At 40.9% G+C, this 25,064-nt stretch overlaps 4 protein-coding genes across 5 annotated transcripts; 2 read left to right on the plus strand and 2 right to left on the minus strand.

The window, feature by feature from the left end:
- Positions 1-3,307: 3,307 nt before the first annotated feature.
- On the minus strand, positions 3,308-6,990 carry pheta2 (PH domain containing endocytic trafficking adaptor 2). 2 transcript variants are annotated; one of them, XM_074697277.1, is made up of 4 exons: positions 5,457-6,169; positions 5,081-5,169; positions 4,687-4,990; positions 3,308-4,599 (listed from the first exon to the last, which is right to left on the minus strand). In XM_074697277.1, exons 2-4 carry the CDS (start codon positions 5,159-5,161, stop codon positions 4,196-4,198), a joined length of 789 nt encoding a protein of 262 aa, XP_074553378.1. In that variant the 5' UTR covers positions 5,162-5,169; positions 5,457-6,169; the 3' UTR covers positions 3,308-4,195. The 2 variants fall into 2 exon arrangements, with proteins under 2 accessions (XP_074553378.1, XP_074553377.1); XM_074697276.1 differs by lacking the exon at positions 5,457-6,169 and adding an exon at positions 6,804-6,990 and having other exon boundaries at positions 3,309-4,599.
- Positions 6,433-9,501, plus strand: cd2bp2 (CD2 (cytoplasmic tail) binding protein 2). The gene is made up of 7 exons (XM_074697275.1): positions 6,433-6,542; positions 6,852-6,930; positions 7,271-7,400; positions 7,477-7,634; positions 7,714-8,302; positions 8,389-8,474; positions 9,260-9,501. The coding sequence occupies exons 2-7, from the start codon at positions 6,856-6,858 to the stop codon at positions 9,368-9,370; spliced, it is 1,149 nt and encodes a 382-aa protein (XP_074553376.1). The 5' UTR covers positions 6,433-6,542; positions 6,852-6,855; the 3' UTR covers positions 9,371-9,501.
- A 645-nt stretch (positions 9,502-10,146) lies between these two features.
- prr14 (proline rich 14) lies at positions 10,147-20,818 on the plus strand. The gene is made up of 11 exons (XM_074696931.1): positions 10,147-10,304; positions 11,021-11,057; positions 11,152-11,325; positions 12,254-12,407; positions 12,492-12,557; positions 12,969-13,009; positions 13,195-15,996; positions 16,077-16,218; positions 16,375-16,484; positions 18,545-18,613; positions 19,189-20,818. The coding sequence occupies exons 3-11, from the start codon at positions 11,183-11,185 to the stop codon at positions 19,478-19,480; spliced, it is 3,819 nt and encodes a 1,272-aa protein (XP_074553032.1). The 5' UTR covers positions 10,147-10,304; positions 11,021-11,057; positions 11,152-11,182; the 3' UTR covers positions 19,481-20,818.
- Positions 20,819-20,882: 64 nt separating this feature from the next.
- Positions 20,883-24,495, minus strand: LOC141809754 (transmembrane protein 265-like). Its single transcript, XM_074696932.1, has 3 exons — positions 24,243-24,495; positions 22,798-23,033; positions 20,883-21,151 (listed from the first exon to the last, which is right to left on the minus strand). The coding sequence occupies exons 2-3, from the start codon at positions 23,029-23,031 to the stop codon at positions 20,999-21,001; spliced, it is 387 nt and encodes a 128-aa protein (XP_074553033.1). The 5' UTR covers positions 23,032-23,033; positions 24,243-24,495; the 3' UTR covers positions 20,883-20,998.
- Between the last annotated feature and the right edge of the window lie 569 nt (positions 24,496-25,064).

Genomic DNA, 25,064 nt, shown 5'->3' on the forward strand with positions numbered 1-25,064 from the left:
TTTTTTTTTTTTTTTTGTCACAGAAAAATATTTGTTAAATTTTCTAAAAACCCATTTTAAATTTTAGTTATTTTTGTGTCAAGCAAATTTGGACAATAATACAATAAAGTGTATTATTTTCCACTGTATCAATGATGTAATAATGAATTAATAAAATTCCCTGTGGCTTTCCCCCTAAAAACCAGGATAGCCGTTTGAACGACATCTTTCCAGTCAAGTGAACACACCATCAGTGTGTTTGTGCATTTGTGGGAATTTGCTAGAGTTATGAACACTTTTCCACCTGTTTGCCCCCCCCTCTCATGGAGACCACCCCCCAGAAATAAAGGGGATTACTTTGCAATGGCAGCAGACATTCCCCCAGAACAGAAAAGGAACAGCTGAGCGCGACAGAAATAGCTAAATAAACTTGGCGGTCTGCTGCTCTGCCGGAGTGAAATCCTCCTTCTAATTAGTGTTTTCATGTTTTCATATCCAGATGGACCTCACAGATAATTCGATTCATTTTCATTAAGACGTGCGTTGATCCCGTCTGTTGGGGGACTTTAATCCTGCCTCCCGTCCGTTCTCAGCTCTGTTTGTGTTTCCATTCGCTCTGATGCTCGGGCTGCGGCCACATGGTCACACCTCTGCTCTTTACAGCTCTCCAGCCTCACACTGGATGAGACAGACACTTCTTCGTCTAAAGGCTGTTCATGACATTTAGTCCTGACCCTGGCTGTCAGTCCCTGGTTTGACCTTTGACTCACAGACACTTGTTTTTCACCACCTTGTTGTAGAGATGAAATACCACACAGCACATGTTCTGACTGTAAATACTCCAGACTGTAAATGCTGATTCCTCTTCACACTCTCTACATATGTTCTCCCAGTGCTTTAAAATTAAATATTAAATACTCAAACATTTTTTCTCTTTAATTGTGTAGAGTCACCCACGGTCTGTTTAGTCTCTGTGTTTCTTCAGTTTTGGGTCAGTTTGTCTCGTCTTTTCAGTGTTGTGTACTTCTGTTTCCCCTGTCTGAAGCGGTTTAAGACTTTTAGATTTTGGTTGTTTTTTTGGGCTTTTGAGTTTTGTTCAGTAAATATCTTTAGTAGGGATGGGTACCGCTCCACATTTGAAATGATACGGTACCAATGCCTAGTACCTGGCAATCAGTATCGGTACTCAGTGTAACCAATTTTCAGTACTTTTGTGTGTGTTAACATATTTATCCCTTAACATACAAACCTGTAATGGTGTGTTCATGTCCTGTAGGACAATCACTTACTCTTCCACTTCCTTAGGGATGGGCACCGAATTAGGTACTTTTATAGGTACTGACCAAATTCTGTCAAAAGTACCAGGTACCAATTCATGTAAAATCGAAAGGTACCAGGTTTAGGTACCTAAATCCATCCTTGTGACTGTGAGGAAGTGGAAGAGTAGGTGTTTTTCCATGCCAGACATGAACACAGCATTACAAGGTTATATATTGAAGATTAAAAATGTTAAATTGAAAAGAACTCAAATCTTATTATTGAACAAAATAATATTTTCTACCACATAAACACACAAAAGTACCAAAGATTGGTACCATGGAGTACCAATACCAATTGCCAGGTACCGGGAATTGGTACCTTATCGTTTCAAATGTGAACGGTACACATCCTTCACAGTCACAAGGATGCATTTAGGTGAATTGGACTGTTGGTACCTATTAAAGTTCCTAATATTGAGCTCATCTGCTCCTAGCTCCTCCCCTTTTTTGTGTGTTTCTCATAACCTGAGAAAGTGAGGTGTTTTATATGCCTCAAGAGATGATTATAAAACCTTAAAGCAACTTGTATCGTATATTATTGGTATTATTTTTATGTCATTTTTTCATTTCTTCTGTTATTGGCAAGAGATAATTTGTGTGGTTAATCATACTTAAAACAGTTGTGTTTGGTTTATGATATAAATTTTGCATTATATCTTTTATCAAATCTGCTGCCTAATGATATTTTGTTAGTTTCCATGGGAACTCAGGATGACAGCATTTATTTTATTTTGTCTGATTCAAAAATAATTTGGAGTATTATCACAGGAACCACTCATCCTGCTTGGAAATCTGCATAAAAGTCTTGTTGAAACAAAGGAGTAATGCTTTGACACCCTTTAGATTGCTGAATATTTCAAATTATTTACTGTACTTAACTTATTTTCTGTCACTTTTATTTAACTGAGATTTTCCTAAATTACAAACATATTTTTCAAGGGAGACCCAGCCAAGACAGTCAGCAGCAACAACACAAAGTCACAGGCACATAGAACAGTGAAAACACAACATTATGGATTAAAATAAAACCATCTGTATAATGATAAAAGAGTTTGGATAATTTTGACTTATAACGCCTCAGGCCTTCTTAATTAGGACAATGAGCTGTGACATATCAGACTTGTGGCAGGTCTTTCAGCTGCTCCCATTCAGCGCCCTCTCAGCACGCCTGTAAAATAACAAAACAGACTCACCACAATGTGTTTACACGCTGTTATCCTGACTGGAGATCCAGGTCCAGATGTGTGTGCATTTCTCGGGGCCTTTGCTGTAACGTGAGATGTTTTGGCACGCTCCCCTGAAGCCGTCCATCACTCTTTAGGTGACTGGTATGTCTGTCTGTGAGCTCTGGAATTTGAGGAAGCCACCGAGTCGTCCTTTGGAGGAAGACCACCATAAAGAAACGCTGTGACAGGCGAGGTGTCAGAGTCTGTAACACACCACTCCTGGGTGTGTGATTACTTCCCAACCTCAGGTGACCCTCTCTTGTTATTTGACCTCATTGAAGGAGGTGTTACATTAACTCTGATTCAACATGTTTGAATTTATGGGTCTGTGACGACCTCTGACACTTCATTTCCTGTCTCTAGAGCCATTCTCTAATTAGCACAGTGGATTCAAAGGTGACGTGTTGTAATGAGACGTGTAATTAACCAAATAACTCAATTAACGGCCCAGACTTTCTCCAGACAGTGACATTTTTAACACCAGCTGCATTTTTCAGATTCTTGCATTCTTCATGAATTAGTGAGCTATTTATACCAGACTCACTGATCAGAGCTTCAGCAGCGCCCCCTGCTGCTCACACCATGGAGGTACAAGCACAGTGTGACCTGCAGAGAGAAGCTCTGTCTCATGTTCTCGTTTGTCAACCTTTAATTTTAGTTCTGCCTTCTTATCTCTATTAAAGATTTTTAAAACAACATTGTGACAAGCAATCCCAAATTATGACAAACAACTCTGTGTCAGGTTGTCACACTGTGTCAGAGTGACTCATTACCTCTTTCTCACAACAAGTTGGAAAATGAAAGAGATTCACATTTTAAGCTAACGCCTCCATCTTTAGTTTAATTTCAAAGTGATGATTAAAAGATTTTTTGATGATGAGAAATTCACACTTGAGTAAAATGTGTGACAACTAACCCCATCCTCCCCCTCAGATTTCCTCCTAGTCTAACAAAATATTTTCTAATTTGAATCGATGACTTCATTTTATTTCACATGCATCAAAAATATAATACTTTATGCTTCCACTTGTAAACCATTGTTGAGATTGAGAACTGCACAACCTGTGAATAAAAAAAGCTCAGGGAGAAGTTGGTATATATTTAAAGCAAGTGTACAGCTGTGAGGAAAGAGTAATAATACTTCTTCCTGAAGCTCTCTCAGGCCAGCAGGAGAGTTTTTCATTACACTACATATGAATATCAGACTGCAGGACACTGTTACGACCCGGGCAGCGAGGGGAGCTTTAAGAGGAGCTGTTCAGCCGTGCTAAAGGAAAAGAAGCGTGTGTATCATGACATTCATTATGGCTTAGTTCCATTTTAGCTGCTTCAGTGCATGCTGGCTCAGTGTAACACCATCACAGCTTACTGGGAAAGAACATGGTTCATGTTGAGGGTTACATTCATCAAATGTTGTGAAAAAAGGCTCAGAACGCTGTTTACTGTCCAAAGGTAGAAATCTCAGTCCCAGCTCATCCTGTGGACTCGTTAAGGCTGCCATAGCTCAGGAAGTGTACTTCTTTCTGAATAATGTAACACAGAAATGATTCAAGAGATCATTTGAAGCATTTAGCACATTTACAGGCATCGGTAAAATTAGAAACACGTCAGTTCCTTTTCAACTCAAAGAACAACTTCTCACTTCCTCTTCTTGTGTCTCTGAACTGTCTCTCACTCCAGGTTGATGAGATCTCCTCCGCTCTGCTCCTCCTCTGCTTGTCGACTCCTGAGCCATTCCTCTCTGGCTTTCTTCACCTCCTGTCCGTAATAGTCGTGAAGTTTGCTGAACTCCTCCAGCGGGTCGAAGCCCACTAGGGGCCACTCTCCGTACAGAGGTGCAGGTCCATTGAGAGGTGTGACGTGAGCGTTTCTCCTGTGCCAAAGCTTCGGGGACTTTTTTGTGACCACCTTAGAGGGTCCTGAAGTTGTGGTTAAAACTGTGCTGGCGCTGAAGCTCCTCCCCTCTCTGACGGCAGCTGATGAGCTCTGCACAGGAAGGAAGAACTGGGACTGTTTGAGGGCGCTGAAGGAGGCGCTGTGATGGGGTTCACCTGAGCCTTGATGCTGTTTAGCTTCTGCAAACACAACAAGAAGAGATTAAAAACCGAGAGTGATCACCAATTAGCTTCTTGTGATGATGAAAACACCTGAGGTAAAAGCACCTTCATACTGCCTCTGCAGGTCTCTGAGCAGTAAGGAAAAGTAGCAATGACTGGCTGAGAGCAGAGCTTTAAGCCAGCTCTCCAGAGCCTGATGATCCCCTGCAGAAAACCTGTAGGTTCTCAGACCGGGTCCTTCAAACACCAGCGAGAAGGCAAACTGTCCTTCAGCCTCTGAGCGCCTCACTGAACAACCCTCCAGAACAATCACACCCAGCAGGTGTCTGTCAGCTGGCCGCTCCTGGTAGAAAAGCAGGTTAGCTTTCAGGACAAACCAGCGCCGATGGTACGTTGCAGTTCTCTCTTTCTGTGGAGAAATGTGCCAAACATAAAGCAGGGTCATTGAACAGAAAAAGATCATGTGCTGCGTATGTTTTCAGACTTTTGTTTCTCTAACCTTTTTGTAGAGATAACCCTCTTTATCAACTGGAGAAGTGCAGGAGAGGTAATGCATCAAAATCTTCTCATGGAGCTTCATCCCAACACCTGAAGAAGAGAAACTAAAACTTTATGACATGTTGACATTTTTAAAAGAGATGTTTTGATTTGGGAAAGAAAAGTGGTTTCTGTGGTTAGTTCAATCTATCCTGACACCCCGAGGTTAGAAAACAGCAGTCACTCTCTCCTTCCTCGTCTTACAACTGGTGCATTTCACACAGCCACTCAATAATGCAGAAACGCATATGTAACTGTATGTTATGTATATGTGATGTATATAGACTCAGACAGCACAGACAGTAGTGACAGGATAGAAAACAGTGACTCAGACTTACCTCTGCCAGAGCCGAATGCCCCTCAGGGTCACTTCACTCTCCCACACAGTCTTTGCATCATTCACATTGACAGATATTTTTCTTCCTTCTTAGCGATCTTAAACATGAAGCCAATTGTTTCCTCTCAGTTCGAAGCATCCACAAGCAGACAATGTTTAAAGGTATAGTTTCAGGTTACTCACACCAGTTCTCCCACGGGTACAAGAGGACGAGCGTTGAAATATAAATAACTCGACCCACTTCCTGGTAACAAAATCCTGACACATTATATTCTCTCTCCTCTACGCTGCTGGATCGGCCAGAACCAGCCGGTGAAACCAACCTTTCTGACAAGAGCTGCTACCTGGAAGTGAGATGCTGGATGTTGAAATGGAGTTTGAGGTCTTATGTTCTTGCCTGAGCGCTCAGAGCTCTCACTTCTGCTTTTTTTGTTACCTTTTTGAGTTTGAGGTGTTATCTTAATCTGTAGAGTTTAATGTCTACTAGTGCGTAGAAAAATCTTCTTTATAGAAAAGGTTTTAGATAATCACCCCCTGCTCTCTAACTTTATATTTGATCCAGCAGTCAATCATAAGAGTGAAAACAAACATGACCTCCTGAAAATTAATTTCGTCTCATGTTGAGTCTATTTTTTGACACAGACTTATCTTTTGAATCCCTTTGGACCTTGAGGAATTTGAAGTCTAAAAGAGATCAAGTTGGATAGATTAACAGGGCTTTAAATAATGTTTTCCATGTCTTGGATCAAGCACTAACAACACCGTAAGACTTTTTTTTTTTTTTTTTTTAAGATTTGGGTGACAATAATTTAACATAGTGCATTATAAGAAAATAATCAAGAAAAAATATGAATTTACCTACACTGACATACTAATGAAATAAATAAGGTGTGTATATTGTGCCATAACAAGCAAGTTTTATTGTGTGTTTTTATACTAATTACTGTATATGCAAAATCTGGTTAATCCTCCTCTCCAGAGGGTGGCAGTATTGAGTCGTTCCGTTTTGATAGCCGTTGCTCATAATGAAGAAGAGAATCAGCGAAGAAGAGACGTACGCGAACGTCGCTTAAGTTGCTTTCATCAGGTTTGCCATGTTTTCTGCATATTTATCAATCTGTTGCAATGATCACGTTGTTTAACACACAGTTAACATACATCTTATATTGCTTTAGTTAACTAACCCTCTCCCCTGTCTCTGTGATTAACGCTTCATCCACACGAACACTGAATCCACCGCTGCGGGCTAACATTTTTAGCATCACAGCTAACCTCTGTATGCCTGTAACCGCGCGTATTTACAACGATTCAAGGAGTTAGTACTTAAACGTGTAATAAAACAACTCACCACAGCACTTTCTGTGTAATAGAGGAGATCTTGTTTTGCTTCCTGTAGCACCATGCCGAAGAGGAAAGTGACATTTGAGGAGGGGAACGGAGAGTTCGACCTGGATGACGATCTCCCAAACAAAAAGGTAGCACCGTCCTGTTCACGTCATTCCTTAATAACATCTAAAGAATACAAAAATATAATCACTGTAGGTAACATTATTCTAAACTAGACTTTGCACAGCTATAAATCCGTTTGAAGTACAACAAATATAGTCAAGTTAAAACACCCTCCATTGATCGCTTTGAGTTTCTGGTTTACCTGCACATGGTTAAACCCAATAATGTTGCACTGCAGCTTTTTCTGTCAGACTGAGCGTCCCTGAATAATTTCAGTATAGCACAAAAAGGGGAAAGAGATGCAACTTTGACTTCTAGATAATGTATAACAAATATTTTTCTTTTTTCCCTGGTTGCTAAAAAAAGAGCTGCGAGGCTGTGAGTGGACCAGGCTCCAGGTTTAAGGGCAAACACTCCCTTGACAGTGATGAGGAGGATGAAGGAGATGACTCAAAGAGCAAAAAATATGATATTCTGGCCAGTGATGATGTGGAAGGTATGTTCCATAACAAGTTTTGTATCAAGGTGCTGTTGGATATGTGCATGTAAATACTAACTCATTGTGTTCACAGGTCAAGAGGGAGCAACCATTGACTTTGACGAAGGAGTTTCTATCACACCATTCAACCTGGAGGAGGAGATGCAGGAAGGATACTTTGACTCAGAAGGAAACTATTTCATCAAAAAAGAAGAACAGATCAGAGATAACTGGCTTGACAACATCGACTGGGTAATTGCATTTCTGGCAACTTTAATTCTATGTTTGAGTATTTTAAGCAGTTTGCAATAATATTCCTTCCTTCTTCCAGGTAAGAATAAAAGAGCAGCCTTTTAAACAAAAGAAGAAAGGCCTTGGAGCCAAACGGACACGCAGAGCTGGTGATGAAGATGAAGCTGAGGAGGAGAAACAGAGAGAAGAGCAGCAGGCAGACAAGGAAAACGAAGAGGAAGAAGAGGAGGAGACAGTGCCCGCAGAGGACCCGCTGGCATCCTACACACAGCACCAGCTCACTGAAGCTGTGGTGGAACTGATGCTTCCTGGGGAGACGGTTGCTGCTGCCCTTCGTCGGCTGGGAGGTCTTAAGGGACGGAAGAAGGGGAGGCTGAGAGAAGAGAGTGAGCCCACAGAAGAGAACAAAAGAGATGCAGAAAAGCTTGACAGGCTCACAGCCCTCGCTGACAGATTGGTTGGATCTGGCATGTTTGAGATCTATCAGCAGACTTTTGAAAAACTGAGCTTTTTGATGAAAAGCATGAGCAGCAAGAAACCAGCTGTGGGGCAGGAAGGCAGTGGAGATGATGATGATGAAGAGGGGGAGGAACTTGACATGTTTGGTGATAAATTTGATGAGAAGCATGGTGGACGATCAGAGGATAAACAAGAGAAAGGCAAAACAGGTTTGTACGTCTTGTGTGTTTACCTTTACCTTTGCTAAAACAAAAGGTATCTCTTTTGCCTAACCTTGTTTTTCTCGTCTTTACAGTGAGTGATGAAGTGATGTGGGAGTACAAATGGGACACTGAGGAAAATTCAGAAATTTATGGCCCTTTCACCAGTCAGCAGATGCAGGTAATGTCACCAATTTTGACAGAAAGTAGATTCTAAGTTTTTAAATGTTACAGAATAGTTAATGTCTACAGATCATCTCTGATAACATTTGTTTTTTATTTGATAAATACTCTGCAAATATTGCAAAAATTAGATTGTTGTATAAGCTAGCTTTAAATCTTTGACTTTTTGGTTTCATGGGACTTTAAGCTGAAAAATCTTGATGTTTCCACGCAGTGTCAGGGTGACACCTGCTGGTGGCTAATATGGCTATGCTTTGCAATTGAATGCTAATATTAATTTCCTAGAAATTGCTGTAATACTTAACAAATTAGCCTGAGTAATTTTCAAGCAAAATATTTTTTTTCTCCAAGTGATAAATTAGAAACATTTTCTGGAGTCTTTACACCACTTGACATGATTTTTTTTTGTATTGTGGACAAAAAAGAGATTTGAGGAAATCATCTTGGATGTAGGGCAGGACACAGAAAGGCTGCCTTAAAATTGCTCACAATCAGAGAGAAAAAGTATTGTCCTGAGAACAGCTGCTATCAATGGAATAACAGAGAGGCATACTTTTTTTGATGCCCATAAACACCAACAAGGTATCTTAAGAAAAGATCTCCATTCTTTAACTTTAAAGGAAGATAAAGTGGGGCATTAATAACTGACTAAATATGTATGTAGGTGTTCATGCTTGTAAATCCCATTATGATGTTTACTAGATTATTTGACTGCAAGCTGGTTTTACCTTTAACCTGAATCTGTCCAGGTGGGCTCTAATCTTCTTGTTGTCTGTTTTGCAGGATTGGGTGGATGAAGGCTATTTTAGCAGTGGTGTTTACTGCAGGAGGAAGGACCAGGAGGGAGCTCAGTTCTACAACTCCAAGAGACTGGACTTTGACCTCTATACATGATTTGTATCCAGGATGTTATAAATCACAACCTCCTCTCTTATGGCCCATCAATGTCTTCATTCAGGGCTTTAAATGGTGTCTAATCTATCATTTCAATGGGGGCGCTGTTTTCTGTACATTGCTTTTTAAATAAATAACTCATGTATGTGATGTGGCTGTTGTCATTTTGGCTTACCTGAGAATCAAAGCACGTGTTCCTTATCACAAACTGAAAACAGTTTTTTTTTATACCAATGGATGAACAATTTCTTGCAATTTCTCTTGCAATACAAAACGTGTAAAGTAATATGTGAAGAGAGATGTATTTTTTTTAGAAAGACCAGAATTTAAAATAGAAATAGAAATAAATAAACTCATGTTATTTTCTTCTTTTTTTAAAAAAAAAAATCATGATTTCAGAATTTTCAAGAAAGAAAACGTATCTTTTCTACTTTTGTTCATTTCATTTCTATTATCCGGTCGATGAGGATGACTTGGTACCCAAACGTGAACACCGACTGGTGTAAAAATACTATAACTGTTAGAAATACTGGTTATGTGTATTTGAATTAAATTAATTTCGTTAAAATAGTCACTAAATTCGAAAATTTGCTCAAATTTCACATTAGATGGAACGGTCATTCCACGCAGTCAGATGTAGGTCTTAATGAAGATAGTAGGTCACTCGAGGACATAAAAGAAGACCCATTTTTTGCAGACCATTACGCTTCTCCCATTGGCTGCCCCCATATACGAAACCAATAACTCTACTCTGATTGGTTAGAATTCGACATGGCAAATGAACCGCGTGCTCTGATTGGTTGACCCATCTGTCTGGTTGCTGGATTTGTAAAAACGGATCCTTCCACTCGTCGCTGTAGGGCGCCGTCCGTCCGGCATGTCTTGTTTACAGTGAGGCTGGATTGCTACGCTGTGGTGCAGTTAAACGTGTGAGGTAGGTTTATTTAGCATTACGAAGCCTAAACAATCAAATGTGACCACATTTTACAACAAGACTCTGTCAGGTTACGCGTTTGAAACATATGAACGCTGGTGGAGGTGACAGCTCCCGGGCTACGGCTACTCTCTGGTTCAGAAACTGTATGTTACTCACTCTGAATATCGGCGTCAGCCAAACCATGCAGCGTTCACGGTGTGATGAAAAAACTCAGATAAAACATGTCAAAACGTTTCCCTTGCGTAGTTTGAGCAGTTGGAAACCTTAAACATGAAAACAACGGATAGAAATTTGATCCAGTATGACAATACTAAAAGTTTTAAAATGAAACAGTCTTCGTTTCAGCAAATAGACGTGTTCCGTTTTGGTCTAACTGCCGCTTTGATTTAAATGTAAACGTTTCTTAATGTGCTTTGAGTCTTGGTGTATCTGTACCGCATTTGAAAGCTCAAGGAGACTTATTCACAATGTTTCCTGATGAAAACACATTTTATTTGTTGGTGAAGTGCCAACGTCAGTGACTGGCAGAGGGTGTGAGCTGTATTCAAAACACTAGTGTTACTATTTGTCTCCAAGCCTCAGTGGTGTTGGAGCATTTACTGTTGTCTAAATTGGAAAGATTAAATGTCATCACCAGAGTTGAAGGAATAGCTTTTATTAATTTATGTCCTTTTTCAAGCTATTGTTTATTAATTTATGTTTTTCTATTTCAGAATCCCCCCCACCCACCCCATCCCAAAGACAAGATAAGTAAGTGCAGCCTTATTTTTTGGACCTATGTTGATGTGCTTTTATTTTGATATGACACCCTGCATGTTTGTCTTTACATTTATGTTATTTACAGAGAGTCAAGAAGAGACAGACAGAGCGAGGGGATGTTGACTTACCCCTCTGACCCGCTCCCTCAGATAGTTTGCCCAATGGATGAAGATGCTATTCCCCCAAACACTTTCTGTAGTGCACCTCCCCAAAGTGAACCTCCACCACCTCTCCTTTCCCTTTCCTCCATCACTCCCAGGTATTGTTGTCCTTGCACCTTTTTTTGCTTTCTTCTTAGCTGTATCCTTCCCTCCTTGCATTTGACACCTTTTTGGCATGATTTAGGAAGAATACTGCGTCAATCTTTTTCTAATTGATCTTTGGAAAAGAAAAAGTAGGTATTTATCTTGCCTGGGATCTACTTTACTACTTTAGTGGACATGAGCAATACACACTCCCTGAATTTGGAGAAAGCATCTTGTATTTATTTATAGGGATGCACGATATATCGGTATCAATATCAGTATCGGACGATTTTGGTCAATTTTTTAACATAATGGTATCAGCCGATATTTACTCATTAGCTGCCGGCAATTTTAGAGCATCTTGAACAATCTTTCAAATATTCTTGTTTTCTATGCCTATGTAAACATTTTAACTAGCTAAGAAGAGTGGACCCTCTTCTTTAATGTCTCTCTTCCTGTTTTTGATCCAAAAAACAGACAAAATGTACTTTTATGATCACGTATATGTCCATGGTCGTCTTTTCTCACGATTGCACATTGACACGTCATCTCAGATTGTTTTTCTTTTTTTTTATTTTCCAAAATTGATATCTGTAAATATCGGTTATCAGCCATAACATCAATACCGACATCAGATATTGCTTTCGGCCAAAATTTTCACATCGGTGCATCCCTATTTATTTATACAGTTAAAGTTTCTTAAAGTAGAGTTCATACTACAAATAAAATTCAACATACCTTAGCTTTCTTTGGGTAATCCAGCTACAAACACAACAATCACTATGCATGCTTTTGTCATAGAGATGTAATGAAAGATGATGATGAAAAATATAAAAGTTATTGCAGTAAAAACAGAGACTACCAATTGTTTTGTCTAATTCTAAGACTGTTACCATAATTATAATCTGTTAGATAATGGTTTAATCTTTTTTAAACTTGCAGCTGTTCAAATAATGGATCATCTGGCCACAGAAGAAGTGGCCGTATTAAAGCACAAACTCCCAAGAAGCAGAGCATCACGGACAGTGAAGCCGCTCAGAGGCCAGCAAGACAAAACCGGACACCCTCAAAGAAACAGAGGGACGCAGGCAGCATGGTGAGAGTGTTTCCTTAATCCTGTTTAGATAGTCTGCAGAAAAAACAAGCTTTTACTTGTTAAAAACACACGTCAAATTCACAGGTACAGATGTCGTACTCTGAGCAGCCGAGAGTTGAAAGCATGCAAGGAGACGGGGAACAAAACAAGGTTGGTTTTATCTTTCCCGCCTTTCACACTCCATCTTCTCTGGTGGTCTCTGTCAGTCTCTGTCTTACAGTCAGTCTGCACGCTCTTAATTGTGATGTCCTTGTCATGCAGCTTTCAGTGTCTAATCTGTAGCAGCAGCTTTACTGTAGCTCTGTGTATGACAATATTGGAGACCCGTACAGTGAACAGGGTGTGAGGGTTAATTGAGTAACTTAATCCTCCTTCACGGTCTGCTGCATCCAGCACAGACAGGCAGCCGTGTGTCTAATGTGACCCACTAATGTGAAGATCAGAGACATTACAGTGCACACTTCATTGCCACTGATTACCCTTGTTTTGTTAGTCTCAAACTATCAATGCTCAGTTTCATATTGTTTTCCTAACTGTGAATGTTTTTTTTCTGTTTCCCAGGAGGTTTGTGGGTTCAACTTTTCGGCAGAGCAGCAGAATACGTAAGTGTAACGGCTGATTTGTCTCACTCATGGATGCACTTGAGTCATTTAACAGCCGTGGAAGTTTTCACTGAAAACAGACTTTTTTTTTCCTGCTGTTGCAAATTTAATTTCACGTCTGTAATGAAGGTCGTATGATAGTCTGTTTTTCACAGTCTGAATCCTCTCCTGTGTCTTGGTCACAGGCGAAGCGACCAGAGGAGTTCACACAGTGAACCAGCTGTATCATCTTCAGAAAATGTAGAAAAGCATTTTGCTGATAACGGACAGAATTTTAATACCACTAGATTCGCCATGGAGGCATGTGAGGGACTTGCTGTTGGACGTAACGTTGAGAACCCATCCGACCCTAAAGGATGGATGATTGGCCCCTTGTTTCAGTCATTTAAATCAAAGATGGCCAGTTTGACGGAGATCGTCATGAGTCCTGTGAAACTCTTTCGAGCTAGCAGCACGGACCACCCTGAGGATTTTGACGAGCGTGAGCCTGAAGCTGCCGGGACGTCAGACATGGAGCTATCAAAGCCGTTCGATGCATTTCACCCAGTTGCACGAGGAGAAACCTGGAGTCAGGACACTGTCGTAACAGAAGGTGCACAAAGCGTGAACCCTGTCAGATACTCCAAAAAGTTGTCGTATGATGTGGAGATGTCAGCAGTTTCTGGATGTGTTGATGAATGTTCAGTGACTCAGACTGAAAGAAACCCTTCCCGTTCTGTGCCTTTCCAACACGTCCCATCACCCCTCTCTGTTTCTGGGAGCTCCTCTGATCTTTTACGACCCCCTGTGTGTGTAAGTGCCTCTTCACATGAGTCGAAGATAATTGCATCTGCAGAGGAGCAGAAAAGCAAACTAACAGTGCGACTGAAACCACCGCCGAGGAAATATACGGGAAGTAGAAGAAGAATCGTCTCGAAAACTTTAGTTAGTGAAGTCGAAAAGGAGTCTGAATTAGATGTTATTGATGAAGAGGTTAGTCAGATTAATTCAGGACAGTTAAATAAAGCAGAGTCACACAATGGCCAATCCTTGTCACCTTCTTCAGACTGTTTATCTCACTCCAAGGACTCTCCTCACCTTGACGGTGATGACGGCAGCAATATAGGAAGTTGTGAGCTGGTTCGTCCAAACATTAGGAATAACTTAAACGACAGTGCTGAAGTAGGGGCAGGAAAGACTCAGCTAAACTCAGCAGCGTCCTCAGCTGCAGGGCTTGGAAAAGCAAAACGAGAGCTCAGAGAGGACTCTCACTCCCAGGACTCTGTGAAGAGGAAACGATTTACTGCAGATCAGCGTATAAAGGAAGAGTTCTCAAATTCAGATGGAGGTGCTTTGGCAAGAAGGAAAGTTATGTGGAAAAACCCTGGGGTGGAACGAGAGGTGGCGCTAAAGCCTGCAAGAAAAGGGCCGGCTGTGTTAACGAGAGCAAATAAGAAAGAAAAAGACACAAAAGAAGTGTCTGCAGGTGGAGACGTGTTTAACGCACCGACTGAAAGTTCCTCTGATTTTACGTCAGTGTGCTCTCTGAATGAAGATAATGGTGTAGCAGAAACCACCCAAACCAGCAGCAGCATGGAGGCGAAGTCTTCCTCGTCACGCAGAAGGCAGAAGACCAAAACAGAACAGGGAACATCTGATGAAGCTGTCGATAACAGCATGGATTTGGAACCCACCGTGAGTATCAGCGAAGCACCACCAGACGTCCTCGTCCGCCCTGATATAAAGCAGCTCCAGAGCCTGAGCAGGTGCAGGGATGTAAACAAGAAACCACTGAAGAGAAAATCCCCAAAACAAGCAGGTTCAAGCACAAAATCAGACATTTCAGTTTCTACCTCATCAGCAGTGCAGCTATCTGTGGAGCTCTCACCAACAGATTCAGACGCCTCTCAGCGGGATGAGAGCAGGAAGGGTGAACCCAACCAGCCATCCAAGAGACCCAGAAAGGCCGTCAGAGGTGCTAATAAATCATCTACGCCTGCTGGGAATGATGAAACGAAGACATGTTTCTCCGTCCCTCATATGCCAACCAAAGAAAAGATGTGTGAAGAAGGCAAACAGAAAATGTCAGTGGATCCTGTGTATTTTGAAATGACTCCCTCTGAAAGTGCTTCTCAACCTGAGCCTCCATTTTCCCAGCCTCACCTGGACTGTTACGTAAAATTATCAAACGTGGAAGAGGGTTTGAAAGAGAGTGAGACCATGAGTGTTTCAGTGGCAGATGAAGTGTTTTCCTCGAATGCTGAAGCCAGTGTGAACAGTAACACCGAGAACATCAGGTCTGCTGCACGAGGAGTGACCTGTCGGCCCAGGAGAGTGGACAAACAGAGGAGGAGGTGCAGGGTTCTGCACAGCAGGACGCGTAAAGGTGCAGAGGTGACGAACTCCATCACAATGGATGATGCAGATCTAACTGCACGCTCCTCACAGGGCGGCTCTGCAAAGAGTTTACTGCGCAGCTACTCATGCCCTGAGATCCATTCACTCAGTCACCACGACGCGCCCTGGACGACCTCGCTGCACTCGCCACATCTCATCAGGCCTCACACGTCACACCAGCATTCAGCCTCTCACTCTCCTTTCCATCACGTCCACAAATCCCCACGGCGGGCTCGTCGTCACACAGTCTGCAGTCTGGAAGTGGAGAGAGAAATCGCCCCCCTGTGCCTTCGAAAGGAGGTGTACCCGTCCAGAAGATCCGTCCCATACGACAGCTCCGCCCACCACCTGTCTCCCATCATCGCACTTTCTCCCACGACTTCCCTCAAAGCTCTCGCCACCTGTTTCCTCTCCAGCCCTCTGGCTTTCCTCTCCAAGAAGGTTGACAGCAGAGGAGCTGCATCCAGCCCTAGCACTTCCAGTCCCGTGTTCTCTCCCTCCTCCTCCTCCTCCTCCTCTTCGATTCACCCACTGAGCCCCTCCACATGGCGCCTTCCAGGATTCCTCCAAAGATCTGACTCCTCCAGTGTTCCTTTGGACGCCAGCAGCAGGTAAGATCTCTAATGAAACGTGTAATAATCACACCAATGATGCATTAAATATTTGGATCTAACTGTTTTGTCTGGTGCAGTGGGAATCCCTTGGCGTGTGAAATTGAGAGAAGAGGGCAGAGCGAAGAGGAGGATGACGGCGGAGACACGAGCTCGTCCAGTCAGGAGTTTGAAGACGTAGCGCTGAGAGAAGAAAAGTCGTTGTCCGACTCTGAGATCAAGGTACACATTATTTCACCAAAGTGCAGAGAGTTAGGATTTTAAACACGCCACACGTCCATTTTCATTGATAACAAAATACTGCAGTCTGTGTGTTATATTCTGCAGGAATTCAATCAAAGCAATTTTTAGAAACCTTTATTTTTTATTTTTTCCCAGGTGGTGAAAAAGCTTGAAGAACGAGGGAAGGTGTCATCCATTAGAATCCGGAAAACTCTCCCCAAACCTCAGAATAACCTGACGCCCATGGGTCTGCCCAAACCCATCAGGTAAACACTCTGAACAGACATCCAGGCTAACTGTGTGCTCCAGGGATCTGAAGAATTACACCTCAAAGATGTAAACACAAACGTGTTTGGCATTTAAACTGCAGGTTTACACCCAAACTGGGTGAAAGCTGATAGCAACAAAAGTTCCTACCTCTCATTTGCTTGTCACATGTCTAATACCTTAAGGAAAAACAAACCAAAAAGAATAGTGATAGGTGAGTACTGGTATCGGTATCCAGTTTCATGCCGATACCAGCCTTATTTCTAGGTATCTGTACTTGTGATGGCTGCTGATACCAGAAACTGATACTCGAGGCAAAAAATTAAATAAATCTTAGGTTGAGTAAGTCCTCCCCTCCAGTAGTTGGCGCTACACTGCTGCTGTTTGATATCACTGCAAATGTACAGACAACATGAAGAAACCAGTAAGAGTTAACAGTCAAACTGTTTTATTTTGCACTTCAGTTTAGTTAAAAAAAATACTAAAACTTGGACAGTCATTAGTTTTATTTTGCACTTTTAAAAATTTGTTTGGAATAAATCGAACCTCAGAGAGAGCTGTTCATGTTTTATTTTGGACTTAAAGCTACGATCTGAAACCCAGTTTGGCTGATGAGACACATTTGAGAAATGCAGCCTTTTCCACCGGTCATACATTTCTCCAATATTCAGTCTCCGTTGGCACCTGTATCGCTCACAATTCTTCCTTGCTTCAACCTTTTCCTTGAAACTTTTTCATTTCCTTCCCTTCGCTGTGGAGGGTAACAGTAACAGCTTCCTGGTTTCAGTTTTCTCCGGCTCCATGACGCTTAGTAGCTGAGCAGCTAGCTGACGTGAGAGGGGTTGTGGGGAAAGGCGAGGCGGGACCATGGGTGGGATGGGAACAGCGGAGACAGGGGATTGAATGGACTCAGACACAAACCTGAAATGAGGGGAACGGTGGTTCTGATTGGTCATTTATTGTGTCTTTTTGCAGCTGATGTACTGAATGGATTTTTTTTGTTCTTTTTGCTTTTTATATTGCGTAGCTCGGATCATCGGACCATAACGACCTCATAAACTGTGTTATTACCAAGCTTCCAAATCGTAGACCGCAGCTTTAATGGCAGAGTGACTGAGCTGTCTTTGTTCAGAATGATCTGTTACTGTTAAATGAAATTTTATGCATCAAATGGATCAAGTGAAATCATTACTCAGTATTGGTGATTACTCTAGGAAATACTCATACTGGTATCGGTCTGAAAAAAAGTGGTATCTAAGTTTTAACGTATAAAACCTTATTCTTTATGTTTCTATTTTTATATAATTAGCCCCCCACCCACCCACCCCCAAATATAAGTCATACCATTTTGAAAGTGATTTGGCGACCCACTTGCAATACCTTCATGGCCTACTGTTTGGGAACCACTGCTCGAGTAGATTACCTGATGAATCTCTGCTGACTGCAGGCTCTATCGTCTAAGCATGCAGCATAAATACCATCGCACTCATCATGTTAACTCCTGTGTAAATATATCAAGGGAACTAGCACCTCTGTTATCACCCACAGGTGTGTTGGCACTAAAATGAGGTGTTGTCAGGAGCAAAGGTGGCGCATCACTGACACGATGATGACGACAGCATTTACACCTTGGTTCAACAAACACCTGGTGTAAGACAGAAGCGCTGCCCTGATGTTTAAAAGAACATTCATGAGATGGATCAGAGGGTTTTCACACAGAACTTTAAGTGTTGCTGCAGTTTTGACCTTTGTGCACAGATGAACTTGCAGAAGACAGTCAGACCTCTCCGATATACTTTGCATGGTGCACCTCAGACTGTCAAAAATTAAAAACAGACTCTTTTAGATCTGTAAGTTCTGCTTTGAGCATCAATCTGTAAGTGTGAAAGCACTGTACTGTCTGGTTGAATGTGGGACACATAACACCAGGTCACAGTCTGTCCTTCCACTGAAAGCCTCCACATGTATGTCAGTGTTAATGTGTGTTAGTTATTGAACACTCTCTGATCAATATTCAGTCTGACCTGCTGTATGTTTTTCCCTTTACATTTTAACACAGGCTGAAGAAGAAGGAGTTCAGTTTGGAAGAAATTTACACCAATAAGAATTTCAGCAAACCACCTGAAAGGTAAGATCAGCATTAGAGCAGCTTGTTGTTTAAAGTTTAAAGTAGGGCTGCAGCTATCAAATATTTTAGTATTCAAGTATTCTACTGAAAATTCCATCGATTAATCGAGTAATCGGACAGAACACATTTTTGTTAAGTTAAAGAGCACTTATTTTTCAAATGAAGATTTGTTTCAAGCAAGTGTAAAGTCAAATGACTCTGGGTGATAAATTCCAAGTTCCATGCGATCTGATGAGATATGTGATACAAGCAGCAGATCAAAACATGCTTTCATATCAGTCTCCAAACTCCAGAAAAGAAGCTAGATTTGTTGCTAGTCGCTATTTTGAAAAAGAGGTGGCTTGAGGGGTCTGAAAACTCTCTAAATATGGCGTCAACTCTATTTGAAATGCTACTCTTTGATCTTTTTTTAAAATTAAACGATTCCTCGAAGTGGAGAAAATTCCTCGAATCATTTTTTGTAATCAAGTACCTCGAATAATTCGAGGAATCGTTTTAGCTCTAGTTTAAAGTGTTCGGGAATGAAACCCACGCTGACTTTGCTAATTGATTGATTTTCATTATTTCTGTTTCAGCCGTCTGGAGACAATTTTCGAGGTTCCTCTCAATCGCAAGAACGGCTCTGAGTCCTGGTTCGGCCAGAGGCGTCTCAAACGCGTGCTGGAGTTCCTGGAAGTTGGCGAGGCCAGAAAACCAAAGAAGCCTCTCGTCGGTGCTGGAAAAGCAGGTAACTCATCCTCCAGGACCAGGCGAGGCGGCTTCCCCAAAGACGAACCGTCCCTCAGCCCGCAGGACGTGGACTCTCTCCTCTGTGCCAAGCTGGATCAGCTGAATTTGTGGTTGATGCACGATCAGAGAGACAGCTGACAGAATCCTGAGGCAGCCATTAAAAAACGGTGAAAAGATGATGCTGTTAATGTGACTGACTCTAACATGTCAACATGAAGACTCCCATTAGTCTTCCAGCTCTCCGTCTGACAGATTATTGAAGAATTTCATTTTCATTCTGCTGCAAACTGCAGAAACCATCACAGCTCCACGGAAACATGTGTGTCTCAGTGGTGAAAGCATTACACAGTGAGACACATTTACTGAAATCACTCCTCAAACTACCGTCCATTGTTCCCTAAACCACTCGTTATCTGCTGCCAGTGAATCAGGCCCACTTTGTTTAACACCTCTACTGTAAATCTGTGTTTCCCTCTTTCCTTTTGAATGTCAGACTTTCCCAGAGTGTAACACATTTGCACAATCTCCCTGGGGAAGTGAGAGGAAGTTTTGACTTTCTAAGAATACTGAATTTTCCTTTTCTTTAGCACTTTCTCGTTTGAAAGAAAAGGCAGCTATTTTTATATGAAACGCGGACTAAAACATTTGTTTAAACGCCAGCCAGAGATTTATGATCCCTGCAACTAATTTCACACCCAAGTCTCTGTCCAAGGATTCAATCAGCCGGGTTTCTGTTTTGCTTGTGGCTGAATATGTTGTGTATTACTTATATCTTTGAAACGATGCAGCACTTCAGAGAGCGCTTTTAAAGAAGAGTAGAGGTGTTGCTCCCTCTGCTGGTTTGATCTGAACCGTTTTCTCTGTGTTGGTTTTTGGTGTCTATATACTCTAATTTAACTCCTTGACAAGCTGCCTAAGTCAAATGTTTTGGCCAAATTGAATTCTTATCTTGTTGCCTTAACTGTAAACTCCTCCTTATTTTATAGGCGTGTTTGTGAATGTTGCTGTTCTTTTTATGAGGCCGTGTCAAGATGCTTTAAGTAACTCAGAGCACAAACTTGTCATTTTGTTATAAAAGTGCTTGTTTATATGTTTGTATAAAAGTACAGCACATTAATACAGTCGAGGAGAATAAAACTATCATGGTAACAATGCAATAACGCCAAAAACATTGGCACTTAAAGGAGGACGCACTGCCACGATCACTGCTGTGCTTTTTCTAATCCAGTACGGACCCAATCCTCAACCTTTGCGTTAACATCGATTCTCTCTAGATGGACAGTTTTACTAATTTATTAACATTTGAATTGAAGGTGCAGATACTTAGAGGATTGGGTCGTTACTGGGATCACAGTTCTTATGTTGAATATAATGTAAATGTGTAGCGTCTCAAAGTGTAGTCATGCTGGATTTTATATACTCATTACATTTGGATTTGTCCATATGTTCATACATTGTTAAATAAATATTACAGCGTATAAAAAACACATCAAAGTTTACGACTATTTTATAAGTTTCTTTAAAAATGCTCAAAGAGATGCAGAAAAATGTAACCCATCCAGTCTTTATGTGCTCTGAGTAAGTGCCGGTTTCTTCATGCCTTTGTTGCTTTCATCTTCGTGCGGTTCGCCGTCAGTGTCTCGAAGCAGCTTCTTATCAGTCGTAAAGAGTGAGAAGATACGAGATCAGTCCGAGTAAAGCTGGAATGGCTGCCAGAATCGAGATGAATGTCACGACAGAGATGATGCCAAACTTTTTCGCCTTCCGCAAATATTTTTCAGCCTTCACAGGATTTTCTGTTTCCTCAGCCTGTAGTGAAAAGGAAATAAAAAAATACAGAGAAAACAAACATTATGATAAGTAAGGAATCATGAAAGGACAGACATGAGCAGTGATTTGTTTGGGGATTTAAACCCCATTGGTCACTTTAATTTACAACCCTTTGGGGACAAAAATGTCCTCTATCAAAAACTGCTGTTAAACCTGAGAGATTGTTTTTTTCTACTTCCTTTTGCTCAAATTGTTCAGTTAACTTCAGTCCTAACCATAAATACCAAATTAAATTTTTTTTATTATTTTAAACCTTGTGCTAAAATTAATATTGATGCATTATTTTTCTTTTTTTTTTGCAGTGTCAGATTCTTAATGCATTACCTTTTGAAGACATTAGGACAAAAAAAACACAATAGATAAATATTTTGGCCTCTTATTCCTCAGATCTTTCAATCATCTTCAATCCAATTAAAAACACTAAATATTGAATATAATTTTTTCTCATTTAAACTCTTTAAATGCCCACTTGAATTGCCAAAGTTGTTTTTACCATTAGAACATTTGAGTGTTTTTGTGTATAAATGTAAAATGGGGAAATTGTCCAATCTCAGTAAAAAAGGAAAATTTTGCTATTTTTATTCAAAATAAAATCCAGAATTTAGGGAATGCAGGATTTGCTTTGTAAAAATTAAATTGCAGATGTAATGGGACTAGATGGGACATTTTTTCCTCTGTTTACCTGAAAGGGTGGAAGATTTGACACTGCAAAAAATTACAGTGCATTGAAAAAAATTAACTTTGTTTTTATTGTTTATTTTTTTTCATTTAATTGTGCACTTAGAGATTTTTTTAAGAACGTAAAGTGTGTTCTAAATAAAATTCATTATTATTATTATTATTATTATTATTATTATTATTATTATTATTATTATTATAACTTTATTCCTAATCTTATGTATGTTTAAGCTTAATAGTTGAAAGAAAAATCCCCAGCCCTCCAACAATTATACTACAAAAAATAGCTCATTAAATGATTTTGTTTTCATAAAAATGGCTACATCATGTAATGAAATGGGCAGTTAAAGGGCTAAAATGATTTAAAAAATATTGATAATTGAATGTTTATTATAATCAATTAGGACTGAGGTTGATTGAAAAATGTGAGGAAAAAAAATAGAAAAAAAAATAATGTTTTTTTTGTAGAGGGCATTTTTTGTCTTCTGTTTACCTCAAAGGGTCGTAAATTTGCCACCGGTGAATCATTGACCTTTTTAAAAAACTTGAATTTTGAATTTTAGGAGTTTTCATGAAAAAAAAAACTTCTTATAAAACATCATTCCATGTGGAGTAACACAACCAAAATTACCTGAAAGGACAAAAATGTCCCCTGAGGGTTAAAGACACAATGCAAATCCTTGTCTTTAACTTTTGCTCTTGTATTGTAAGGGTGGGGTCAAAAAGTGGCCAACAGGTGAACAAAGTAACCACAAAATCAGTTTTGGTCTAACATCTTTCATGTGGCAAATCTCTCTAGTAACAGATCCTCCCTGACACCATAACCTCATTCTTGTAGCTTCCATTTGTCAAACTGACACGGAGCTGCAGTTTAGAGCCTGATAAGAATGTGGAATGTGCAGCTTTAGGCTCTGACATTTTCACAGATGAGGTAGAAAGCTGGATACCTTCGCTGAGTTGATCAGAGCCACGCATCCGATGCAGCAACATCCACAGACGGTGCTGCAGATGGCGAGTTTCCTGTGGTGTTTGTCCTCACAGCAGGAGAAGGCTTTGCTCCATCCAGGACTGCTGGGTTTTTGACGGTTACTGTCATCGTTAAGAGCGTCGCCTGACCCTGCGACCACGTTCAGTGGGAGCTCTTCTTCCACTTTTACACAGGTCTGAGATGAATCAGACATTTCTGCAACACAAAGAAGCATGTTTAAGAAACCAATGTATCTCTGGAGCGCTGAAAAACAAATTAAGATATGAGTGGTTGCTTTAGGGGGTCACATGTTACAGCTACAGTCGACTGGTTTATCTCTTAATGAGCCTAAAATCTGTCTGTGCAAATGTTTATCTATGAAAACTGACTCACATCTCAGGTTTTTCTCACACTCTGGACTGACGTGTGGCTTCATTTATCACTGACTAAAAAGAATGAGATCATTTTCTTCTGCTCTATTTTTGCTCCTGCTTTCGTTATGAGAACAATGACGTGACGTCATCTCTGTAATGTCAAGACGTCAGAGTCTCCCTCCTCTTTTAGACTTGAATAATAGAGGAATAACACTGTGTAAGTTCTGCTGAAACAGCTGTAAGCTTCGTTTTTCAAAGCTTAACAAAAAGAAAGTCACAATCTAATGACTGTCATAGATCTGAAATCTTGTTTTTGAGAAATATTCTGCTACTTTCAGTTTTCCTTGAGGGTGCTGCTTCCTTAATTTATTAAAAATAGAAGAGAAGTATGACTTCCTTACGTGCCCTTTCAACCTGTGGTTACCTTTTAGAAATAGTTTGTAATGTTTCATTACCAGTTTGGCCTGCACTCACCTTGGCAACCCTGTTACAAGCCTCAACATGTTCTTTAAAATATTCTGAAGGTATGTTCTCCTTTGGGAGCATGGGAGTTTGTCTTGATGGGTTTTTCCAGCAAGAAACAAACACAACTTCCCTGTGAACGGCGTGACTCTGGGGACTCTCCGAGTGTCACCACTGAACTTTACATTCAGAGAAAAGCTTGAAAAACTTGAAGGATCAGACTTTAAAAGATGTCAAAACACCCACTTGGCTGGAAGCTCGTCATGATGGATGAAAACAAAAACATATCTAATCTGAGGTTGGATCAAACAGCGTCACAGCAGCATACTCTGCGTGTTTGGCTCTTGGGAAATTAATGCATCAGCAGGGTTAATAGCTTCAAAGGTTGCGCAGGCGTGTGAATTATTTTTAGGAGAGAGGTAATGAATCTGGAAACTACCCTCGAAGATGGAAGTTACAAAGATGGGTTAAGTTTCTGTTTAGGAATTTGAGTCGTCTGCTTAAATATTAATCAAGAAACAAACTTGGTGTTTCATTTATGACACCTGTCTTGTCAGCATTAACCCCAGCAGTTACAGAAAGTACAAACCTGTTCTGTGTTTAAAGGCACCTCCTCAGTCCCAGTGTACTCCTCAAGCAGCTCCTTATCTTATCAAGAGTGGAGTGATACTGAAATCAGGTGTAGTGTCTCCCAGATTAAAGAGACAGATGTAACACAAAGTTAGTCCACAGAAGGTTCCCGCACGTGGTCATCCAAACACCACTCCTGTCATTGTCGTCAGAGCTCAGAGACACCAGCTCAGAGGCCGACCTGTCGCTGGTAAAGCTCAGAGCTGTATAAGTTGTTGAATGACAGACAGGACTGTGAGCTGCTGGGAGTGAAACCGAGTATGAAACTCCACGCCCATTGATTGTACCGGCTCTTTCCTTCTCCTCCCACGTCTGCCCTCCCACACGTACGCCCGTCAGACCCTTTCCTCCTTTCTTTCTTCATCCTGCTGTGCACCGTGTCCTCACAGGCTACTCTTCCTCTCTCCTCCAGGAGTTATATTTCTACATGCAGTGAAGATTTTAGAGCCGTTCCCTCTCTTCTTTCCCATACTGCATTCCTGTGGAGTTGGGAAAGGTGTGTCTGCGCTTGTCTCGCCTTGGGGGTGAAACAGCCATGGATTCTAGTCTGCCTTGTTCCTCTTTAAATGATCCTGGAAGAGTAAACAGACTAAAATAACTCTTTACTCTCAAAGCCACTCACTACTTCTCTCATAAGCTGCCCTTTTCGCTTTTACAGGCCTCATCTTGCTAGTTTTTCAAGTCATCTGCCGTCCTTCTCTAATCTATGACCCAGAGATAAGAAATATTTCCTCCCCCTTCGCTCAGCGATGGATGACTACCTGACTGCATTTTTCAGCTT

Source organism: Halichoeres trimaculatus, unplaced genomic scaffold (genome assembly GCF_033239565.1).
Source record: "Halichoeres trimaculatus isolate MK-OKI-2021-1 unplaced genomic scaffold, fHalTri1.1 fHalTri1_scaffold_20, whole genome shotgun sequence".
Classification (NCBI taxonomy): domain Eukaryota; kingdom Metazoa; phylum Chordata; class Actinopteri; order Labriformes; family Labridae; genus Halichoeres; species Halichoeres trimaculatus.

What these genes read in the sequence shown, in the direction of transcription:
- cd2bp2 (XM_074697275.1), top strand. Translation starts at nt 6,856, where the DNA reads ATGCCGAAGAGGAAAGTGACATTTGAGGAGGGGAACGGAGAGTTCGAC. An exon ending in ACAAGAGAAAGGCAAAACAG is followed by an intron (nt 8,303 to 8,388) that starts GTTTGTACGTCT and finishes TCGTCTTTACAG; the next exon opens with TGAGTGATGAAGTGATGTGG. An exon ending in TCACCAGTCAGCAGATGCAG is followed by an intron (nt 8,475 to 9,259) that starts GTAATGTCACCA and finishes TCTGTTTTGCAG; the next exon opens with GATTGGGTGGATGAAGGCTA.
- pheta2 (XM_074697277.1), bottom strand. Translation starts at nt 5,161, where the DNA reads ATGAAGCTCCATGAGAAGATTTTGATGCATTACCTCTCCTGCACTTCT. An exon ending in AGGGTTATCTCTACAAAAAG is followed by an intron (nt 4,991 to 5,080) that starts GTTAGAGAAACA and finishes ATTTCTCCACAG; the next exon opens with AAAGAGAGAACTGCAACGTA. An exon ending in CCTGCAGAGGCAGTATGAAG is followed by an intron (nt 4,600 to 4,686) that starts GTGCTTTTACCT and finishes TTGTGTTTGCAG; the next exon opens with AAGCTAAACAGCATCAAGGC.
- LOC141809754 (XM_074696932.1), bottom strand. Translation starts at nt 23,031, where the DNA reads ATGTCTGATTCATCTCAGACCTGTGTAAAAGTGGAAGAAGAGCTCCCA. An exon ending in CTCTGATCAACTCAGCGAAG is followed by an intron (nt 21,152 to 22,797) that starts GTATCCAGCTTT and finishes TTTTCACTACAG; the next exon opens with GCTGAGGAAACAGAAAATCC.
- prr14 (XM_074696931.1), top strand. Translation starts at nt 11,183, where the DNA reads ATGTTGACTTACCCCTCTGACCCGCTCCCTCAGATAGTTTGCCCAATG. An exon ending in GAGACGGGGAACAAAACAAG is followed by an intron (nt 12,558 to 12,968) that starts GTTGGTTTTATC and finishes TCTGTTTCCCAG; the next exon opens with GAGGTTTGTGGGTTCAACTT. An exon ending in TCGGCAGAGCAGCAGAATAC is followed by an intron (nt 13,010 to 13,194) that starts GTAAGTGTAACG and finishes TCTTGGTCACAG; the next exon opens with GCGAAGCGACCAGAGGAGTT.